This window comes from Odocoileus virginianus, chromosome 6, assembly GCF_023699985.2.
Source record: "Odocoileus virginianus isolate 20LAN1187 ecotype Illinois chromosome 6, Ovbor_1.2, whole genome shotgun sequence".
NCBI lineage: Eukaryota > Metazoa > Chordata > Mammalia > Artiodactyla > Cervidae > Odocoileus > Odocoileus virginianus.
This window is the reverse complement of record NC_069679.1, coordinates 49645751-49669927: the sequence shown is the minus strand read 5'-3', so window position 1 is coordinate 49669927 and position 24177 is coordinate 49645751. Positions and strand designations below refer to the sequence as shown.

Below are 24177 nucleotides of genomic sequence, written 5' to 3'. Positions count from 1 at the left end.
TGCACACAGTGTACATCTCTTACTATAATCCTTACTATCTACTATAGTCAGTTGCTATGTGATTGTTTCACTAAGTCCAACAGTATCTAAAGGCACTATTTGCTTTGTGGCCCCTGGCAGGCAATCAAAACAAATTTGATTAATGAGCAAATGACTGAACAAATAAAATGAAGGATTTTTGTTTCAGAAAAAGCAAATAAAAGGCATTCGGGTAAATGGCAGTTGTCGAAATCTGAGCCAAGGTGTGTAAGAACTAGGCTTATGGGCTTTCCACGTCTCACCACAGTCCATCAGCAAGGTGCCTGTAATGTCCCAAGTTAAGGGTTAAGATGAAATGTTACAGCAAGAATGCTAAGGGATCCCTATCCATAAATAGCTGTTTCTTAGATGGAAGGAAAAAAAAAAAAAAAGATGGAAGGAAAAAAAAGGGAGAGGAAGCACATGAAGGGACAGTGTTTTTTATCCCTTACGTAGCGCTTTACGCATTTGTAACTTCTTTTACAGACACTAACTCATGTTTCCTCACAACAATCCTGTGAGGGGCTAGTACAGGTTTTAGGATACCGTTTAAGAGTAGAAGAGGAGAAGAAAATGGCAACCCACTCCAGTATTCTTGCCTGGAGAATCCCATGGACAGTGGTTGGCAGGCTACAGTCCATGGGGTCGCAAAGAGTCGGACATGACTGAGCAATTTCACTTCACTAACAGTAGAAGAAACTGACCAAAAAAATAATAATAATTAAGACTAAATTAATTAAGACTTAATTAAGGACAAATGAGACTTGTTCAAGGTTACACAGTTCATGTGAAACAGAGACAGAATTTGAATCCAACTCCTTTATCCCGAAATCCAGATCTCATCACTATATATAAAAGTGAATCTTAAGCCCTTAAATCACAAAAGATGAAAAACAAAGAATAAGTCAGAGCTCCTTGCCTCTAAAAATGGATTTGAGTGGAGTTATGGACATATTATGGGCTTCCCAGGTGGCGCTGGTGGTAAAGAACCCGCCTGCCAATGCCAGAGTCATTAAGAGATGAAGGTTGGATCCCTGGGTCAGGAAGACGCCCTGAAGGAGGGCATGGCAACCCACTCCAATATACCTGCCTAGAAAACCCCATGGACAGAGGAGACTGGTGGGCTGTAGTCCAAAGGGTCACACAGAGTCAGACACGAATGAGGTGACTTAGCATGGACACGCGCATGGACATATTATAATCAACATTATTTTCCTGACTGTCTATCATGTTTAATTCCTGGTCTAGGTGCTTGAATATAAAGTGGGAGGCATGACCCCAGCCCCCCTCCATACTCTGAGGTGCAAGATGCTTATATAAAAAGACCAGTGATAACACACACAAAAAATAGTTTACTACATGCAATATGAGTAGATAGTACTAATCTGGGGAAAAGTAAGCATATAAGGAAGGATCTCTCAGGGAAAGTTCCTGGAATAAGAGGAAGAGTTAACAGGCAAGCTGATTAGCAAGAGTGGTTGCAATAGGAAGGGTTCAGTTCAGTTCAGTTCGGTCGCTCAGTCATGTCCGACTCTGCAACCCCATGAGACAGGGGGGAGACGCCATGAGACGCCAGGCCTCCCTGTCCATCACCAACTCCCGGTAGTCAGTACAAGTAAAAGATTCTTGTATTTAAAGGTAAGACTGGAGAAATAGGATGAAATAAGATAGCCAAAAGAAGAGTGTAAAGTGTGGAAAAATAAAAAAGGCATGCCACAGAGTTAAGGTGTGGTAAGGCACAAGGAATGCGTTTAACATGTCCAGAGAAACACAAGCACGCAGAGGCATTCTGGGTAATAAAGACAAATACGAAGAAAGAGAGAAAAAATTCCAGGGGCCTTGAATGGTTCGAAGATTATTTATAGAATGTTGGCTGTTTGGGGTCAAATGTTGGGTCAAATGCCTTGCATTTCAACACACCTGTGAGCTGGGAGGAACTCTACCAAACTCCTTTACATTTCAAGGGGAAATGACTGTTGTGATGTGGTCCCTCTGATTCAGGTCATTTAGAAAGGTGCAGCTAAGCCATCATTCCTTCCTATTTCCTACCTTCTCTTTGGTGTCAGAGCAATCAGGTTATCCTGTAATAAGGAGTACTATCCTCAAAAAAGCACTGAACTTAAAGAAGACCCAAGCTCAAGTTTCAGCTCTCCTACCTACTAGCTTTTGTCCACTATTTAATCCTTCTGTGCCTCAAAGGTCTTATTTGAAAATAGAAGTGATAATATCTACTTTGCAGAGTTGTAACAAGGATGAAATAAGATTGTGTGAAAGAGCTTCTAAAATGTAGAAACACTATTCAACAGGGTTGTTTGAGAAATATCAGATTTTTATTTGTAGTATCACATATTCAAGAGTATTTTTTGAGCATCCATTAATCCTTCCTTATTAAGCAGCTTATCACGGAATCTACGCCTGCTCTCAGCCACTGTTACCTCCCCACCACTCCAAGACCTGGCCATACCTGACTGGGTCAAAGGTGAACACCAGACCCAAGCTAAGCCAATCATATTTCTTTCCCAGACAACAGAAATAAAACTCCATGAAACTGAGTCAGGTTTGTAACCCTACAGAAGAGAAGCAGATTTTTATTATACTTTCTGTTATTTTACAGGAAATATATCACTTCCATAGCTGTGTCACATATATAGTGCAAACTCAAAATCGACGATCATGAATTTCTACCACTCAGAGCCATGGATCTGCCTGGTTCCTGCACTTCGTGAAGCCTGACAGGTCATCTTTTCCTTGGTTCTGTGATAATCTGAACCTTAAAATATCTTGACTTGAGTAAGCTTGGGTCATATAGAGTTTGAACAGTGTTCCCCCAAGTTTCATGCCCACTCAGAACTTGTAGATTAAAAAGAAGTACGAAAACAAGATTATAAAAATGGTGTCTTATATGCCTACATAACATGTTCAATGGATATTAACAAAATGCAGCATAATGATACCATTTATAAGAAATTATAGGATTTATTAAAAATGTTAATGTATTTGAGCACTTAGATATTATTGTCCAGTAATGGGATACAAATTTAAAGTTATTTGATATTCTATCTTAGGTCAGGTTCCCAGAAGTAAACTTTGGGATGAAAATTTGAGTGCAAATGATTTACTAAGGAAGGGCTTCCCAGAGAAAGTGGTTAGGGACTGAGGAAGCTGGACAGGGCAGGGGAAGAAGCCAGGCAGGTGTGTGCTTTCGGGAGCAGTGCTTGCCCCAGCCTGACCCCCTAGGGAGCTCTAGCGTGTAATCAGGATGGGGTAATTGGCTGAGTTTTTCTGCTCCTGCACCAGGGAAGAGAAGAGGAAGCCCAGAAGCACTTACGGCTTTGGGTAACCCAAACAGCCCACCTCGCCTGAGGCTGTCCTTGGAAGGAACTTGTGCAGGCAGTTAGGAGCAAAACACACAGAAATGGCTCAGCAGATCTGAGGGGTTCTGGACAGTCCATGTCTGCCATTCTCTGATCTTATTCATGTGTCTCTGGAGAACATACCAAACATTTACATTTGAGTAGGAAATGGAGGTGGTCTCATGCAGCTCAGCCAAATGACCCCTCCCAGTCCTAGAATGATGGGACCTAGGACTACCAAGGTGATCCAACCACTATGTCCTATGGATTCAGTATATTCAGTGAATTGGCCAAGGGTTAAAGTGGCAATCTTCCTACAATCTCTTGCCATATCTTTTACTCCCAAACTACTTTTTTTTTTAACTTAAACTTTTTATTTTGAGAAAATCATAGAGTCATATGCAATTGTAAGAAATAATACAGGGAGATCTCCTATAAGCTTTATCCAGCTTCCACCAATGATAATATCTCACAAAACAGCAGTATATTAAGACAGCCAAGATATCTACACTGTTACAGTCAAGATTCAAAACAGTTCCATCACACAAGGATCCCTCATGTTGCCTTTTCAACTGTGTCTACTTCCCTCTCTCCTACTGACTCCATTTCTATACTTTTATAAAAACATTTCAAGAATGTTATGTAAATGTAACTCTATGGTACTTAACTTTTGGGGCTTACTTTTTCCTTGCTGTGCCTAAATCTCTGCAGATCATCTAAGTGGTTATGTGTATCAGTATCTCATTCCTTTTCACTACTGAGTATTGTTCCATGGATGACAGTTTGTGTAATATTCATACATTAAAGGACCATCTGGGACTTTTCCAGTTGTAGGCCATTAAAAACAAAGCTAATATGAACATTACTGTACAAATTTTTGTGGGACCATAAGTTTTTATTTCTGTATGACCAGTGCCATGGAGTGCAATTTATTGGGTTGAATGTAAGTTCCATGTTTAGTTTTTTAATAAACTACCAAACTGCTTTCCAAAGGGGCTGTACTATTTTACATTCTCACCAGGAATGCACACGTGATCTACTTTCTTTTCATCCTAGCCAACACGGTGTTGTCATTATTTTTCACTTACTCATTTTGTTATGTGTGTCATAAGATCTCATTGTGATTTTAACTTGTATTTCCGTACTAGCTAAGGTACATCTGGAAGTTCTAAATTCACGTACTGCTGAAGCCTAGCTTTGAGCATAACATTGCTAGCATGTGAATGAGCCCAACTGAAATAAGGAAATGTCACATGTTTCTTGTCATCTGTGTATCTTCAGTGAAATGTCTATGCATTTTTTTGCCCATTTTCTAATTAGGATTTTTACTGTTGACTTTTTTAAGTTTTATGTATTCTAGATAGGTGGTTTGAAAATATTTCCTGCCAGTCCATAAATTGTCCTTTATCCTCTTAACAGAACTTTCAGAGAGCAAAGATTTGTACTTTTGATGAAGTGCAACATAACAGTTTTCCCTTTAATGGATCATGTCTAAGGACTCATATCCTCAAGATTTCCCTCTGTATTCTTTTTTCCTAAAAGTTATCATGGTTTTACATGTTACAGTTAAGTCCATAATCCATATGAGTTAATACTTACAGAAAGTGCGAGCTTCTTTCTTACGCCTACAGATGTACCGTTGCTCCAGCATCATTTGCTGAAAGGCTGTCCTTTGCCCACAGAGTACAATGCCCCTCAGCCTCCTCCCAGTGGAGTCCCCAGGGCTGGTTAAAAGCCCCTGATCTGTAGGCCACAGCTCCTAAGAGGCAGCCCTTTCACAGGACTCTCTCTCCAGATTCTGTTACTGCTCCCTCCCCTTACCCCTCCACGCTGAAGAGCACTGCCTCCTCCCTGTGGTTTCCCATCCTCTGCCCAGACCTTTGTAAATAGTCCCTTTATTAAACTTTTCTCCAGTTACCCAATTTAAGTGAACCATCTGTTTCCCGTCAGGTCCCTGACACATTCTACAAACGATACATTTTCCAAATCCCAAACATCAGACATATTCTGTCAATTGTCATAAATCAATAATCATTTATTTTTTTGAAAAGTTGTTTACAGATATTTATACGCAAATGGATTTCTGCTTTAAGACAGATGAAGATAAGAATGTGACATTAAAATAGCATGCAAACTTCTTTTGTTGTGTCATTTTCTTTTAACTGTACCTGTTGCTGTAAGTGCAGTATTTGCCCATTTAACTATTTATACCATTACAGTCAAATACTGTACTGCTCACATCAGTCATACTCTTTGCATCTAATAGCATCAAGAACTCTTTCCTGCCACCCAACCAAGTTATCACTCTGCTCAACCAAAATGAGACCACAACCCTGTTAAGGTAATTAGATCACCCATAAATTTCGCTGCTTTATACCCACGCTGATCCCCTTTATGAGGACAAATAATCAAGAATTATGATGTATGCAAAATTGAGGAAAAATACATTATTTTCTAGTTGTAGAAAACAACATATCGAAGAAGCCAATGACAGTGTAAGTAAAATAAAAAGCATAAACCTTCACATAATTAGAGTTCAGTGGGCTTGATTTCTGATGATTTCTATCCAAAAGAAGTTTCTCATATTTTATGTAAAATTTAGCAAATATTTCACAATTGCAAAGATTTATCTACATAGCCAAAGTGAAGTGGAATTAAGGCAATTGTCTAGATAACTCATGATAAAAAAAATTCTAAAGTAATGGCCATATCTCTATATGCAAAGCTGTTTTCTGCTACTCAAAATAACCAAATCTACTTCTACCACCAATACTTACATTTTTCCAATCAATGTTTTTAACTGAAAGGCTATCTGCTATCTGAATGACGAACTCAGGGAGTACAGACACAGACTAAAGGAAAAAACTTGTTTCCAGATTAATTATACAGGCTGGTTATCAACATTAACCCCCAATAAAGGGAAAATTTGCTTTTTATAAACTCATATTATGTTAGGGCTAAAATGGACCTCTGAATTTACCTAGTCCAGCTCCCTCATCTTATAGACAAGGAATCTGGAGTCCAGACAGATTCAGCAATTTGCATAAGGTCATACTGAGACCAAGTCCAGTGCTTTAACCTACACAATGGTTCATTATCTCATCAGTTTACCAAGCGTACCAACATGTGGCAAACCTTTCAACTTTTTCATTCAGTGTTTTCTCCCTGGTACATTTTGTCTGGTCATATCTAGAAAAGGTGCTAAGGATACATGTAGATGAGGGACTATGAGTCAGTCACCGCCAATCAAGGGGATATTTCCCCATACTTTAAAATAAATTCAGCACTTTAAATAAGAATAAAACCAATATGGAGACTGACCATGAAGAATTGGTTTGTCAATTTTTTAAATCCATGCACTCATGAGCTCTTTTTGGAAGTTGGGGGAGTGAGGGGGAGGGGGAAGGAGGGAGAAATGCAATGAAACCAGAAATGACTGATACATTTGGCTTCTTTAGCTTGTCATATGTTACATGCAAACAGTCCAAATAGCAAAGATTGAGAAATACTAGGCCAAAGAAGCTGGGCTCCAACCATTTAACTAGCAAATGGGACAGGCCAATGAAACAGACCAGCGCTTTCAGTGGCCTTTCATTTGATTCCACTGGCATAGACACAGTCCAAATTCAATGTCAAATTTATTTTAACATTGCAGTGAAAGTGCTGCTAAATAGAAAATAAAGTCAGTGACTATTAAGCAAATTGCTTCTTATTTTTATAACAAGGAAAAACTCTTTTGGCAAATGGTTCTATAGTTATAGAATATGAAGACATTTGGAACTTATTTCCCCAATATGAAAATGTCCCCAAATTATCAAGTTGAAAGGCACGTACCACTGCCCCAGCAGTCTTTAGCATGTAAAATTTTAATTGTGCTTTTAGCTTGTTATCAACACAACATGGCCTTACAAAGTGACATCCGTGCATATGTATAATTTCTTTGCAAATGGACACATCCTCTTCCCCTTTTCTGATTTTCACTCTCTGAAGATCAATTTTTGTTAGTTCTTTGTTTTATAAAGGACCTAGTCCATGATGGTCTCAGAAAGATACACTTCAAAGTTTGTGCTCTAATGTACCTAGAAACCAAATTTGAATTATCTTTGTGTCCTAATACAAAATGAACTTTCCTGAAGCATCAGTGTGATGGTACTTCCAAATGGTCATTTGTTGGAATGCAAAAGTCCTGGATTATTATCTTTTCTCACTGGTTGTTTAAGGCTTACTTCACTTCCAGAAGAGATGATTGGCAAACTATTATCCATGTGATATCTGATAAGGTGGCCAACATTATCAAATACATGATCCTTGGTCCTCACCTTGAAAAGGAAATACAAATGTATTTAGGCAAAATCATAACAGTTCTTCTGAAAGGGATAAACAACCACAAGGTGAAAACAGACATATCCTTGAATGGGATAACTGGCTGAACAAAGAAAAGTAAAGGTACTTTTCAATTCTGTATCCTTTAGTAAACTATTTCCTCATTCCCAATTATTTTTTTAAAGAAACTGTCATTCCCAGTCAGGAAAATGATAAACACTTGTCACCTAATCCAAATTTGCAACCAACTTCTTTGCCATGTTACTTTCTGATACATTCTATCATGTCCCTATTTGTATACATGTTTGCGTCATAAAAGTATGACCACCTCTGCTGTCTTTGGGTTAGCATGACATATCGTTATCCATCCTTTCACTATCAGCCTAAATGTGACTTTAAATCTAAAGTGAGTCTCCTATAAATAGCATACATATAGTTGGGTCTTGTCTATTCAGTTATCCATGCAGCTATTCTGCATCTTTTGTTTGGAAAGTTTAATCCATTTATGTTTGAAGTAATTTTTTATAGAGAAGGACTTACTATTTTGTTCATTTTTCTGGTCCTGGCTCATTTCTGTCTACAGGCACCCTCTGCTCTAGCCCTACCTCTTTTGGTTTAATATTATTCTACTGCTCTGTTTGCTCCTGTGATTCCATCCCTATGCTCCAAATGTCCACCTTTAAAATGTCTGGCCTCTTTCAAGCTTCATCGTACATGTCAGATCCTGCAAAATAGCCTTTGCTGTCAGCCTCAACCAGAGCACCCCCTCTATCCTGAGAAACACCATAATGCTTTGGCTGAACCATTCTTATGCTATTCATCCTTAATTATTTAAGCATCTGTTTTATGAAATTACAAGCACCCTGAAAGTACAGTCTCTGTGTGACACTCAGCAAGTTAACTGTGAATCTCTGTACTTCTATGCAGTAGGTATTCATTTAATTCACTGAATTGCATTAAGAAGGGCAGAAAGAGGCTGCCCTTTAAGTGATCCTCTAGGGTGACCCACTCAAACTCCTCCACTAGCCTCTATTTACCACTTCCTGCTCCAGCTGGAGGGTTCAAGACAAAGTAAACCCTTAACCTTAAACATTCCTCAGTATCAGGTTTTAGACCTATCATTCAAGGTAACCTGAGTCACAAGACTGTGAAACTGTAGTGTGGGTCAATGATACCTTGCCTTCAGGATCCACCAGGAGAAGATGTTTTGCCTGGCCTCCCTGTAGCCCACTCAGCACATACTGGCCAGGAGACGTTGCACTCTCTCGAACTAAAAAGTCCCCGTCCTTCACCAAAAGGCTCTCTGCCGCTTTCCTGCTCAGCTTGCCGTGGTAGCAGTCTTCATTCCGCAGCTGCTGCTTAATGTGTGGCAAAGAATGTGAGCTGGCAGGCTGGGCCGTGGCACCTGGCTGAACAGTTTCTGGTGCCTCTGAAGTCAAAAAACAGAGATACCACCAATTACCTCCTCATCCATCCTTTCATTCAGTCATTCATTCATTCAGAAAATATAACTTGAGGCCCTACTGTGTGCCAGGTACTTTTTAAATAGTGCTATTTCTAGAACAATTGGGGTTTTTGTTTCCAGAACTTCCAACGGGCTCTAATTTAATGGTAGATACAAACATTGCCTTTGGCTTCTGTTACAAGGAAAGGCTTGCCCAGGTGCAGGAGTTTTCCTTTCAAATGAGAAATGGAACTGACCCATGAGAACTGCTTTCATAAGAGCAGAGAGAGGCACTTTATGTCCCAGGGGCTGTAGGTTAAGGAGAAAGAGGTTTATGCTGTACCTGGATTATAGATAACTTCTAAAACATTCCCAGATGCTTTGAAAATGCCTACAGTAACTTGTGCTATGCCCACTTTTAGCATCTAGCTTTTTCTTTCAACCCAAATTACCAATGTGTTTCTGAGATGCTTCTGTCCAAAAGCTTGAAAGCTATGCTCAAGCTCACAGCATTCCTATTAAATGACCACTCCGCTGTTTTTGTAATTCACCTCCCTGGATGAAGCAGAATTAATCAAGTAGAAGAAGGTAAAAGATCAGGGAGGTATGGTCTGAGGCAGGAATAAACGCTACCCAAATTTGAGAGCCCTGGGGATTAAGAAGGTACATTCAGGTAGCCCGTTACAGTATTACTGGTACTCACAGTAATAACAATTATTACGTAGTTCCCATTTATTGAGAATGATAGATACTGCTCAATGCTTTACATGTATTATCCTCAAAATCAGACAGGAAGGAAATGGATCTTTAAAAAGATTAAATGACTTGCCCAAAGTCACACTACTAATATGTGTAGATCTGGGATTTGAAACAAGATCTATCATCAGAGCCCAGGTTCTTAATCACCACACTCTAAGACCCTTGGTTTAGGTGAGAAAATCTTTTCATTTTCAAAACTGGTCCAACCACTCTACAAAGGTCCCTAAGTAGATAGCAAGGCCATCAGGATGATATACATCTCCAGAAGCAATACAAAATTCTTAGGTCTGAATCTAGATAAAAATTGTCTGTTTATTTTTTTGGCCACACTGCACAGCATGTAGGATCTTAGTTCCCTGACCATAATCAAACCCATGCCCCTGCAGTGGAAGGGCAGAGTCCTAACCACTGGACTTCCAGGGGATTCCCAAAAGTTGTATGGTTAATATAGTACATTTACTAGGAAAATAACCACAGAAATCAGATTTTGTCTTTTTAAGTGCAAAGGGTCTTTTGCACAGAAGCCAGATTTCTCTTTATAAATGCAAAAGAATGTTTATATGCCCTTATGCAAGGCTCTAACAAATGAGAAATCCTCTTGACTTTAAGTTTTACAAGTTATACAAGACAAGTGCCCTGTGGACATAATCCAGTCTCCTGTTAATACATTATAGGTTTTTCCCTATTTAAGAACATCTCTCTGTATATCACAATTTCAAAACAGTATTCACAAATATATATTTTTGAAAATGTCTCTAGCCTGTATCTAATGGCTAAAGATATTCTTCTCTACAAACAATCAGGCTCTATCTATTGTTAGCAGAAAAAAGGCTGAAGGAATGTGTCCAGATTTGATGAATAATACTCGTAGTTGGTCTTAGCATTGCCTGCTTTCAGGCATAATAGAGAACTTCTGATGAGTAGCTGTGTGTTTGTTTGTATAAGCAACAGATAAAGTGCTATGTGAGTGTGAGGGAGATGCATACACAGTGTGTTTAGGCACACACATCTTAGTGCATGATGGTTTTGGTTTATTCTGAGGTTGTGGAGTGCTCTCGGACAAGGACAAAACAAAACAAAAGAAAAACAGACATTATATCTTCTTGAAAAGAGGCAATAGATCATGGGTCAGCCTGGGGATATGGACATTATTTTCCTAACATAGTTTCCCAAATTATTACAATTTCAATCATCCAAACATTTGTTAAAAATATAACTTTTCTAAAAGTTATCAAAGAAAAAGGATAAAAGTGATACCACTTAAATACAAAGGATCATAAGAGACTACTCTAAACAATTATATGCCAACAAATTGGATAACTTAGAAAAAAATGGATAGATTCCTAAAAACATACAACCCATCAAGACTAAATCATGAAGAAATAAAAAATTTGAACAGAGGAATTACTAGCAAGAAAATTGAACAACTAATCAAAACCATCCAACAAAAAAAGTCCACAACCAGATGGCTTCACTAGTGAATTCTACCAAACATTTAAAGAGTAATTAATGTCAATTTTTCTCAATCCCATCCAAAAAATAGGAGGGGACATTTCCAAACTCATTTTACAAGGCCAACATTACCCTTAATACCAAAACCAAACAAGGACACCACAAGAACAGAAAATTACAGGCCAATATCACTGATGAATATAGATGTATCCACAACGAAATACTAACCCACCAAAATCAACAATAAATTAAAACAATCAAGTGGGATTTAATTCAGGTATAAGGAGAGTTCAACATCCACAAATCAATGTGACACACCACATTAACAAAATGAAAGATAAAAACCATATGATCACCTCAATAGAGGCAGAAAAGGCATTTGACAAAATTTAATATCCATTCTGATAAAAAACTCTCAACAAAGTCAGTATAGAGGCAACGTGCATCAACATAGTAAAGGCCATATATGATAAGTCCATAGCTAATATCATGCTTAATGGTAAAAAGCTCAAAGCTTTTCCTGTAAGATCAGGAACAAGGATGCCCATTCTCACTACTTTTATTCTACACAGTATTAGACGTCCTAACCAGAGCAATCGGGCAAGAAAAAAAATACATCCAAATCAGAAAGGAAGACATAAAACTGTCTTATTTGCAGGTGACATTATATACAGAAAACAATAAAAACTCCACCAGAAATAAAACTACTAGAATAAACAAATTCAGTAAAATTACAGGATACAAATTAATACACAAAAATTAGTTTCATTTCTATACACTAAAAGGAACCAGAGATCAAACTGCCAATATCTGCTGGATCATTGAAAAAGCAAGAGCATTCCAGAAAAACATCTATTTCTGCTTTATTGACTATGCCAAAGCCTTTGACTCTGTGGATCACAATAAACTGTGGAAAATTCTGAAAGAGATGGGAATACCAGACCACCTGACCTGCCTCTTGAGAAACCTGTATGCAGGTCAGGAAGCAACAGTTAGAACTGGACATGAAACAACAGACTGGTTCTAAATAGGAAAAGGAGTATGTCAAGGCTGCATATTGTCACCGTGCTTATTTAACTGATATGCAGAGTACATCATGAGAAACGCTGGGCTGGAAGAAGCACAAATTGGAATCAAGATTCCTGGGAGAAATATCAATAACCTCAGATATGCAGATGACACCACCATATGGCAGAAAGTGAAGAAGAACTAAAGAGCCTTTTGATGAAATTGAAAGAGGAGAGTGAAAAAGCTGGCTTAAAGCTCAACATTTAGAAAACTAAGATCATGGCATCTGGTCCCATCACTTCATGGCAAATAGATGGGGAAAGAGTGGATGACTTTATTTTTGGGGGCTCCAAAATCACTGCAGATGGTGACTGCAGCCATGAAACTAAAAGACGTGTACTCCTTGAAAGGAAAGTTATGACCAACCTAGACAGCATATTAAAAACCAGAGACATTACTTTGCCAACTCAGGTCCACACAGGTCAGGGCTATGGTTTTTCCAGTAGTCGTGTATGGATGTGAGAGTTGGGCTATAAAGAAAGCTGAGTGCCAAAGAATGGATGGGTGCTTTTGAACTGTGGTGCTGGAGAAGACTCTTGAGAGTCCCTTGGACTGCAAGGAGATCCAACCAGTCTACCCTAAAGGAGATCAGTACTGGGTATTCATTGGAAGGACTGATGTTGAAGCCGAAACTGCAATACTTTGGCCACATGATGCAAAGAGCTGACTCATTTGAAAGGACCCTGATGCTGGGAAAGATTGAAGGCAGGAGGAGAAGGAGACGACAGAGGATGAGATGGCTGAATGGCATCACCGACTCAATGGACATGGGTTTGGGTAAACTCCAAGAGTTGGTGATGGACATGGAAGCCTGGCGTGCTATGATTAATAGGGTCACAAAGAGTCAGACATGACAGAGCGACTGAACTGAACTATACACTATATAATAAACTATTATATAGAGAAATTAGGAAAACAACCCCATTTACAATAATGTCTAAAAAAAAAGATACTTAAGAATAATTTTAACCAAGGAAGTGAAAGATCTGTACACTGAAAACTATGACATTGATGGAAAAAACTGAAGACACCAACAAATGGAAAGAAATTCTGGGCTCATGAATTAGAAGAATATTTTTTAAATGTTCATACTACCCAAAGCAATCTACAAATTCAACAGAATCCTTATCAAAATTCTAATGGGATTTTTCACACAAGAAGAATAGACAATCCCCCAAATTTGTATGGAACCACAAAAGATCTCGAATAACCAAAGCAATCTTGTGAAAGATGGATAAAGCTGAAGGCATCATGTGTCCTGATTTCAAACTATATTACAAAGCTGGAAGATCCCCTGGAGAAGGGAATGGCAACCCACTCCAGTATTCATGCCTGGAGAATCCCATAGACAGAGAAGCCTGACAGGCTACAGTCCATGGGGTCACAGAGAGTCAAACACGACTGGGAAGCTAACACTAACAACATAGTAGTCAAGATAGTATGGTATTGGCATTAAAACAGACACATAGATCAATGGGACAAAACAGAGAGACAAGAAATAAATCTATACATACAGGGTCAATTAATTTCCAAAGAAAGAGCCAAGCACACACAACAGGGACAGGATAGTTTCTTCAATAATGGTGCAGGAAAACTGGACAACCACACGCAAAAGAATGAAGCTGGATGCCTATCTTATACCATTCACAATAATCAACTCAAAATGGATTAAAGAATTTTGCACCTAGTTCTATGTCCCTGGATATGTTCTAGTGTCTCCGAGTTCATACTCTATGATAACTTAAATAGAATTTGTATCCTGCTGTTGTGTGAAAATTATATAAATCTTAATTATGTTGAATTGGTTCATGGTGCTTTTCAGGCCTACCATATCCTTCTACTTTTCTGTATATTCATTCTGTTAATTTTTGAGAGTTTGATATTGAAACTCCAATGAAAAATCTTTCTCCTGTAAACATGTTATCATATTTCATAATTTAAAAAGTAAAAAAGAAAGAGAAAAATGAATTAAAGACTTGAACATAAAACTCTGAGAAGACAACAAGGGGTAAGGTCCTTGACATCAATCTTGCCAATGGTGTCTGGGTTTGACACCAAAAACAAGGGCAACAAAAGCAAAAACAAACAAGTGGAACTACTTCAGACCAAAAGTCTGCACAGTAAAGGAAACCATCAAAGAAAAGGCAACCTACAAAATGGAAAAAATATTTGCAAATCATCTATCTGATGAATTAATATCCAAAATATATGAACACATGCAACTCAACATCAAAAAATAAACAACCTGATTTAAAAATGGGCAGAGAAACTGAATAGACATCTTTCCAAAGAAAACACACAAATGGCCAACAGGTACATGTAAAGGTGCTCAATATCACTAATCACTAAGAATATGCAAATCAAAACCACAATGAAATATCACCTCACACTGGTTAGAATGGCTATCATCAAAAAGACAAGAGGTAAGTGTTGATGAGAAAAGAGAACCCTTGTGCACTGTTGGTGAGAATGAATGTAAACTGATGCAGCCATACGGAAAAGAGTTTGGAAGTTCTTCAAAAACAATTTAAAAAAAAAAAAACTGCCATATGATCTAACAATTCTACTTTTTGGTGTATATCTAAAGGAAATGAAATCATTACCTCAAAGAGATTATATCCCCATGTGCACTGCAGCATTATTTACAATATCCAAGACAAGGAAATAATCTTAAGTATTCCACTGACAGATGAACAGATGAAATAAATACACAGTGGGACATTATTCAGCCATAAAAAAGAAGGAAGTCTTGCCAACTGCAACAAGGATAGACCTTGAAGGCATTATGCTAAATGAAATAACACAGAGAAAGACAGACACTATGTGATCTGACTTATATGTGAAACCAAAAAACAGAACTCACAGAAAGAGAAAACAGATTGATGACTGCCAGAAGCAGAGAGTGAGGGATGGGGGAAATGGTAAAAAAAGGTATTATCTTACAGTATGTAAGACAAAGGAAAAACTACATGTCTATTAAGATACATTACAAAGCCACAGTAATTCATACATAGTAATCAATATACTGGTAAACAAGTGGGCCAATGTAAAAAGAATAAAGGCCCAGAAAGAGATTCCCATATATAGGAGGAATCTAGTAAAATGGAGAGTGGCATGAGAAAAAGAAAATTATTTAGTTAATGTAGTTTGGAAAATTAGATCACTTAGATAAAATTAAGCTAGATCCCTATATCTCATGGAAAATATAAAGTGTAGGTGAAATAAATAATTTATTTGGAAATAAAACTACAAAGGCAATAGAAGAAAACATAGTACAAGCTAGATAAAGAGGAGAAAATTTTAAAAGAGTAGAAGGAAGATATAATAAAGATAAAAATGGAAGTCAACAAAACAGAAAACAATAAAAAAAATAAAACCTGATTCCTTTGGAAAGAACAATTAATAAATCTCAAAATTGATCAAGAAAAAAAGAACACAGAAATTACAAATAACAGGAAAGAGAAGGCATCCTTCAGGCAATAAAAGGACAATGAAGGAATATTACGAGAAATTTCATGTGGAATTGACTCTAAATGGACTGAGTTTTTAATCCTACTAAGTTTTTAAGGAAGTTACATTGCAAAAGAAATCACAGTCCCTTTTAGTATATGGCTTTTTGCCCAATTGGAGATTGCAATCTCCAATCTCTCAAGTCTACATCAATAGGAAATAAGCTGCACAAGTGGTGAAACCCCAAGAAAGGCACTTTATCCCACATCTACTTTAGATGGACATGCAAAGGATAATAGCAGCAACAACCCAGATGACAGTGGACGTAGAGATTCTTTCTATAATGCTGAACCAGTCCAAGCAAATCTACTTCTCCACTTCTAGCTCAGGGAGTCTTCACAATTACTCCCTGGCAGGATTTGGTAATCACTATGGACCAGTGATTTACTGTCTGAGCTACCAGGACTCTGTCTGCAATGTAGGAGACCAGGGTTTGATCCCTGGGTTGGGAAGATCCCCTGGAGAAGGGCTTGGCAACCCACTCCAGTATTCTTGCCTGGAGAATCCCATGGACAGAGGAATCTGGTGGGCTCAAGTCCAGAGGGTCACAAAGAGCTGGACATGACTGAAACAACCTTTTTTTTTTTAATGGACCAGTGACTGCTGTGTGTTTTATTTGCTTCCCTTCTGTGAATGTGGATTTTTATTGCAGCTATTCTTATTCCTCTTATTCCTTAATTTTGGATGTGGAAGAGGGCAGACAACTTGGCAAAGAGGATCCCCATCCAGTCTTGATTGAGAGGACTTCACCATCACCCACGTGTCACAGACTTTAGGCAGGATACTGTAATTATTTGCTGTATTTGCAAGGTCAAACATTCTATGTGAAAATAAGAGCTCATGGATATTTGAGTGGCAGAAACGTATGCTGTGGCAGGGACAGTTAATTGTGTATCAATATCTATTCTCCCTTCATTACATTATGAAATTCCTTATTTTTAGCTGAGCACATGGCCACCCAGCTAGAGTAACATGAAGCTAGGTATGGCCCCATGTCTAAGTTCTGCCAATGGCAGGTTAAGAACAAATGATGTCTTCCACTTCTGGGTCATGTCCTTTCTTTACTTCCCACTGGTTGAATACAGATGTGATGGCTAGAGTCTGAGCTCTTAGACTAAAGATAGAGGAACTTAGACCAAAGTGAAGTTCTTAGACAAGAGATGGAAGCCAGTGTCGAGACTGGCAAAGCTGTTCTACCAGTCCTTAACCATTTACCTTTGGGGCTATTGGGTAAAATAAATAAACTTCAGTCCTTTCTATACTATAGGATTTAAGGGTGATTTTTTCTTATGGCAGCCAAGACTGAAAACAATAAAAAATAAACAGTTTCAGTACAAATGATTTCCTTCTGCCCTATTTGATCAGAATAAAGATTATGTCAGAGCTTTTCCAATAGCAGTATGACAGGACTAATTGAGGAGCCCTGAGGCATTTTTAAGATGTAATAGGTTCTTGTCTCTGGATTTGTTTTTGTTTTGTTTTAGTGAACCAGTCTGGGCAAGGAAGGCTAAGTATGCCTAAAGAAGCTAAAGAGAATTTTTGAGGAAGGAAGGAAAGAAACAGGAGGAAACATTATAGAGGAAATGTTAAAAGGTGTATTTCAGACATTCTGCACAAAATTATGTATAAAGTTATCCTTACTCCATCTTACTGTGGTGGTGGTTTATTCGCTAATTCATGTCCAACTCTTGCGACGCCACAGACTGTAGCCCGCCAGGCTCCTCTGTCCATGGGATTTTCCAGGCAATAATACTGGAGTGTATTGCCATTTACTTCTCCAGGAGCTCTTCCCAACCCAGGGATTGAACTCAGGTCTCCTGCACTGTAGGCAGATTCTTTATCAACTGAGCTACCAAGGAAGGCCCACTCCATCTTACTAGATTTTCTTAAATCAACATTATTAATACTTTTGGAGTTAAATTTTTTTTTTTGGAGGGATTGATGGTACACTGAAATTAACCTCAAGAAATTAACCTCAAGAAGGTAGCAAGAAGTCCGGGAGGACTTCAAATTATTGACCTGCCTATGAAAAAGGCCAAGTTTCTTTGCTTGAGTTGTAAATTATGGAATATCCTAGATCACCTAATTTGGACCACTCACTAAATGTATCTTCTAATAAAACACTGTTGCTTTGATAAATCCATGAAATGGAAGCTACTGAGTGCATGCTCTTATAAAGTTACTTTTAAAATCTTAGGTACAGAAACTTTTTTCAAACACAGTCACTCTCACAGGACTTCCCTGGGGGGTGCAGTGGGTTAAACCTCTACCCTTCCAGTGCAGGGGGCACGGGTTTGATACCTGGTCGGGGAAGTTCCACAAGCCATGGGGTGTGGACAAAAATAAAAACACTGTCCCTCTAATATGTGTCAAGTTATCCACACAGGCTACTCAACATTAAACAGTTAAATTTACTGCAGAAAGCTGAATTCATCGCATATCCCATCATCCATGGCACAAGATGCCCTCTGTGGTGAACATGGAGATACACTACCCAGATCCCTCTTCAAGGAAGGACCAAGTACCCCCAAGTACCCCAGACCCCTTCAGGGTCTCCCTCAGCTGCAGAGAGCTGTTTGCCCAATGGCCTGCCCTCCCTCATGGGCCCACAGCCAGAGACTGAGATAAGTGAGGCTAAAGGCCCTGGCCTTGGGCCCAACATGGAACAGCACTGATGGGCCCCCATCCTCTCTGTACAGTTGGCTGAGGTTTTGTCAGGCCTGCCTCATTGCTGCACGTCTCCCTCTGCCCAAGCCTGCTTTCTTCCCCTCCGTTCCTGTACTGATCCCAAGATTCTGCATGTCCACCTCCATCTCAGAGTCTGCTTCCAGAGAACCCAAATGGGTTCTTTCACTGCCAAGAGTGATCTTGGAAAATTTGCAAAAAGATAGTTCACTTGCCACCTGGATGGTAATGAAAACCTTTGTCTCATTCTAAAGAGTTAAGGTGGTCTTGTAGAAGTCCAGACTCAGCAAAATTTCCTTTCAAATTCCATTCTGTTATTGCAGCCACATTAGCTGAAAAGTTATCCTTGGCAGACTAGAGCTACTTCCTGGGCTAGTGAAAGAACTTTGTCAGTGACTGGTTCTCCACCTTTGGAGTGAGCCAAATTTGACACCAAGTTAATCTCTGAGTCCAATAAGCTTCAGTTTTATGAAAAGCACTTTTTTTTGTTAATTTTCAGCTGATTATAGGCTTTTGACTTGTTTTGCTTTTATTTATTTATGCTCCTCTTTATAGACTTATCCCTGGAAGCAATCTGGCAAGAAAATGATGTTTGTCTTACTGTATTTAACTTGTAGTACACAGTTGAAGAAAGACATCATCTTATTTTAGCGCTATCAGTTCAGTTCAGCTCAGCCAATGCTTTGCGACCCCACGAATCGCAGTACATCAGGCCTCTCTGTCCATCACCAACTCCCAGAGTTTACTCAAACTCATGTCCATCGAGCCGGTGATGCCATCCAGCCATCTCATCACTGTCGTCCCCTTCTCCTCCTGCCCCCAATCCCTCCCAGCATCAGGGTCTTTTCCAATGAGTCAACTCTTTGCATGAGGTAGCCAAAGTATTGGAGTTTCAACTTGAGCATCAGTCCTTCCAATGAACACCCAAGACTGATCTCCTCTAGGACGGACTGGTTGGATCTTCTTGCAGTCCAAGGGACTCTCAAGAATTTTCTCCAACACCACAGTTCAAAAGCATCAATTCTCTGGCACTCAGCTTTCTTCACAGTCCAACTCTCACATCCATACGTGACCACTGGAAAAACCATAGCCTTGACTAGACGGGCCTTTGTTGGCAAAGTACTGTCTCAGCTTTTAAATATGCTGTCTAGGTTAGTTATAGCTTTCCTTCCAAGGAGTAAGCGTCTTTTAATTTCATGGCTACAATCACCATCTGCAGTGATTTTGGAACCCCCAAAAATAAAGTCTGACACTGTTTCCATTGTTTCCCCATCTATTTGCCATGAAGTGATGGGACCAGATGCCATGATCTTACTTTTCTGAATGTTGAGTTTTAAGCCAAATTTTTAGTGCTTTAAGCCAACTTTTTAGTGCTTTTTAGCGCTATACAGATGACTTACTAAAGGTTTTTGCAATGAATAAAATTAACATCATCACTAAACAGAACTGAAATAGAGGCCATTGTTCCTCATGCAAACAAACATGATCTCTTGGCTTTGACAATCCTTCCCTCAGGAAAAGCACACAGCAGAAAGCAAAAACTGGGAGTCGATTCAAAGTGTTTGAAAAGATGATTCAAAATCAAAGTTCTCAAACATTGAAATCCATAACATCTTTACAAAGTTCTAACCTATATTAACTGTGATGAGGGAGGGATTGAGATAAGAAAGAATTCTTTTAACTCCCTGAAAAATGAGGCTAAGGAAATAGCATTTTTTAAAATAAGAAAAAAAAAAATTAAAAAAAAAAAAAATGAGAGACAGTGAACTAAATAGCGGCACCCAAAAGATATGCTGAAGTCCTGACTCCTGGTACGTGCAAATATGACCTAATTTTCAAAAGGGGTCCTTGCAGATGTAATTAATTTAAGGATCACCAGGTGAGATCTTCCTGGATTTCTGGCCCACCTATAAGGGAAAGGCGCTGTCCTGTAAGAGAAAGGACAGGGAGCCTTGAGACATGGGGGTAAGGCCAATGAAGACTGAAGCAGAGACTGGAGTGTCACATCTCAAGACAAGGAACACCACCCGAAGCTAGGAGACGGGCATCAGACCAATTCTCCTCCAGAGCCACAGGATGAGCCGAGCCAACCCAGCCGCCATCTTGATTTAGGACTTCTGGCCTCCATCACCTGACAGAACACACCTCTCCGATTCTAAGACACCCAGTTTAATGGCAATCTGTTACAGCAGCACAGGAAACTAATATAGGCAAAGAGCAGCCACTTACTCTCCTGGTGCCATGGGCTTCCCAGTGGGTGAGGTGAGCTTTGATTTCCAGCAGGGCCAAGCGTGCTTCGAAGAACCTGTGTATTGATGTAGCCGGGGTCATCGAAAAGATCCACCCGACACGAGTGCTTCATCAGTGACGCCTCTCGCTGGGAACTGCGCCCCTCTCTCGTGTGCACTACCTGTAGTGAGTAAAGATCACTGTGTGGTGTTTTTGCTTTGTAAACAATAAATAAAATCATGGCTGAGTCCAGCACTGACAGGAAGGGAAAAGCCACACCCATGTCATGCAAGGAATGAATATTAACCTGGAGATTTGACCTGTAAAAATAAAGTAACAACCAGTCTTTGAGGGAAAACATCCCTTCTTGGCCTCCTTGCCCCTCCCCGCTTGTCCCTCAGCTGACCCTTTGCTTCAACAGCAGACAGCAGACAAACCAGGAAAATGTGAAGGAGAAATAGCCCGGGAGAGAGGCATGGGGGGTGGGATGGGAAGGGAGCTGTCTTTTCAGCTAACAGCACAAACTCACAAATGACACTGCTCAGAGTTGTAGACCTGGAACCAAGAAAACCACACATACCATGTGGAACTTGAATATTTACTATTTATTTAAACAGCTCTTCAAAAGACTCATTACTTAATTTTAAATTATTAACCATGAGAAGTCTTTCTTCCCTCTTTGCCAAAGTTTTGTTTCACCAAGCTCAGCCCTGCACCAGCTGCTGCTGTTCATCCTGTCATCTAATGGAAAGAACTCACCCGCCCCTCAGGTTACATCCTCCTTTCCCTTACTCCTTCTGCCCTCCATCCTATTTAATACTTGTGGCCAAAATGATCTTTTTACAACTGAAAATCTGATCCTATTTCTCAGAAGTTTAAAAACACATTCACTGCTTCCCACTGCTCTTGAGATACAACTCAGAGTCTTCAACAAGCCAGACCCTGCTCCAGGGTGCCCAACTTCCCTAGCACTGTAGTCCTCCTATTTCTGCCCCTGCTCACACTGGCCTTCCTGCAAAATAATCCCCACCATTAGGCCATCTTCTCTGACATGCCCTTCCCTCTCCTTCTCCATCACCCTCATCCTTAGGTGAGGTCAGTTTAAACATGTCTGTCTCAAGAGAGCGTTCCCTGGCCTTCTCAGACTAGACTATGTCTCTCTGCTTTCCTCTGAAGCCTGTATCACAAGAGTAATTAACTCTATTCTGTTATTATATTTCTTAAAATCTGTACTGCCTCTAGACTGCATGTTCCATGAAGACAGAGATCCTGTCTGTCCGCTTCACAGCTGCAGCCCCTGCCTCTAGCACATGCCTGGCACACACTATGATATCAACAAATAGTTATTGAATGAATGGATAACTGAACCATATTTCACTACCTGATGGCATGAAGTAATTTGTACCACTCTACTGGTCCTGTCCTGAGAATGCCAGGATAGAATGTTCTTGCTTTTCTGTTCAAACAAGTACATTTACAGCTCTGGTCATATGTATACAACATTCCCGTGAGGCTGCACCTAGAGTAGCAACATTAAGACTCCACTGTCTCACTTAAACATCAGTCCTTCCAGCCAATTAGATCCCTTCAGGGGACCAACTTCACACTGGATTTCGCATCTTAGTGAATAGTGCTCTGATTCTTATACATAAGTATGGAAGCCTAAGAACACAACAAATAGGGGAAGTCCAGTCAAGACTAAAGCCCTACTACCTGATCCTCCTTTGTTCCTGTCTGTCCAGTGCTTACCCATCACCCTGTCCCATGTCTTATCCATACTTGGGATATTCTGAGGGAGGAGTGGGATTTAACAGAGGAAGCGGCAATAGGGCACCTTGTTTCTCTGTTGCCTTTGGCAACATATGACTGTTTCTATTTGCTTAGTTAAGTGGATTTATAAATTAGGTGATCTGGTTTAAACTAAACTTATTTTCACAAATAGCTAAAATACTTTCACAAGCACACTTTCACAAATACTTTCACAAGTAGCTAAAAGATTACTGCAAGGAAATCAAGGATTGAAGATCATTCTTTTACTGAATAAAAGCACCTCCTTAGCTACATTATAAGTTTATGAACAAGAATAATCTAATTAGATCAGAATTTTGGCTTTTCTAACAGTTAAAATTATCAAGACTAAAATGTGGATTTATGTCTATTTCATCAGTAATGCTCTAGATGTACACTGGGCCTTGAGATAATTATCTAAAGATAGTACTCAGCCACTGCAGTTAGCAAGATTTTTTTTTAATGTCTATTGCTAACTCTAACTGAAATTTTCTGTTGTTGTGTATTTTATACTACATGCATAATATGTTAGTATAGAGAACTTATGCATGATTGAATTAATATCTACTTAGGAGTGCCTGCTCACAGAAATTTACTGAAAGTGGAATGTGATCAAAAGTGTAAAAGGTCTGCTTCTAAATTGACATGGACCTGGGTTCAGATCATCCCAGTGGCCCCTCTTACTATTTGTGCGACCCAGGGCAAGTTTCTTAACCTCTCTAAGCATCAGTTTTCATATGTGTAAAATAGGGATGCTGGATTTAAAATACATTATGAAGATTAAACTAAAAGGATATGTGTGAGCCCCTCACTGAGCACGGTCCCCCCTTGCGGCAGGCCTTCCTCTCACTGCTCAGCTGTGTGTTTGTTCACTGATGCTGGGCCTCTGCACGCAATGCTTGTATCTGGCCATAACATCCTTGCCAGCCGTTTCTTGACCTAACTCCTCTTTGGCCTTTAAGATTCTGTTCTGAATCCCACTCTTCCAGGAAGCCTTCCCCATTCCTCCCTCCCTGTCCCCACCCCAAGCTGGGTAAGGTGCTACTCCATAAGAAACTGTAGGTCTCTGTTTCCTTCTCTGTCTTCCGCTTAAGACTGCAAATTCCTTGAGTCCCGAGGAGAGACTAGAACCCATTTATCCATGTATCTTCTTCATTATCAATGTCTGGTATGAAGCAGGTCAAAAGAAAAATGTCTGTCAGCTGAATGAACAGATGACTGAATGTCTACCCAGTTTCTCTTTCTTAGCAAATGTGACCCTACCACATCCTGAAACCCTCAAGTTAACCTTTAGCATAGGGCGCTGACTCATCTGCCCCTCAGAGAGCACTGGCATGAGCTGAACACATTAAGTTTACCATCCCACAGGCTTACACAAAAGCACCAATGTCTATATAGTCTCTCTTAAAAACCACCATTCCTGTTTTTCAAATGCACCATTATATCTAAGTCAGCAAAGTGGTCTTAAATTTTAAAAAAAACTCACCTCATGCCCAAATTTAAAATCTTCCTAGGGTAAAGTGTGTGGTTGATGAGAGCTTAACTACA

At 39.4% G+C, this 24177-nt stretch overlaps 1 protein-coding gene across 3 annotated transcripts in view; it reads right to left on the bottom strand.

Annotated features, from left to right (window-relative positions):
* Positions 1–5385: 5385 nt before the first annotated feature.
* SHC4 (SHC adaptor protein 4) overlaps positions 5386–24177 on the bottom strand; it is a 121100-nt gene continuing 102308 nt past the window's right edge. The window contains exons 11-13 of one of the 3 annotated variants that reach the window (XM_070469317.1): positions 20842–21018; positions 8870–9123; positions 5386–7690 (exon numbers count right to left, since the gene is read on the bottom strand). In XM_070469317.1, the coding sequence (XP_070325418.1) occupies positions 7535–7690; positions 8870–9123; positions 20842–21018 (587 nt within the window). In that variant the 3' untranslated portion in view covers positions 5386–7534. Of the gene's footprint in view, positions 7691–8869; positions 9124–20841; positions 21023–24177 lie in introns of those variants that run through there. The other 2 variants (XM_070469315.1, XM_070469316.1) reach the window with 2 other exon arrangements.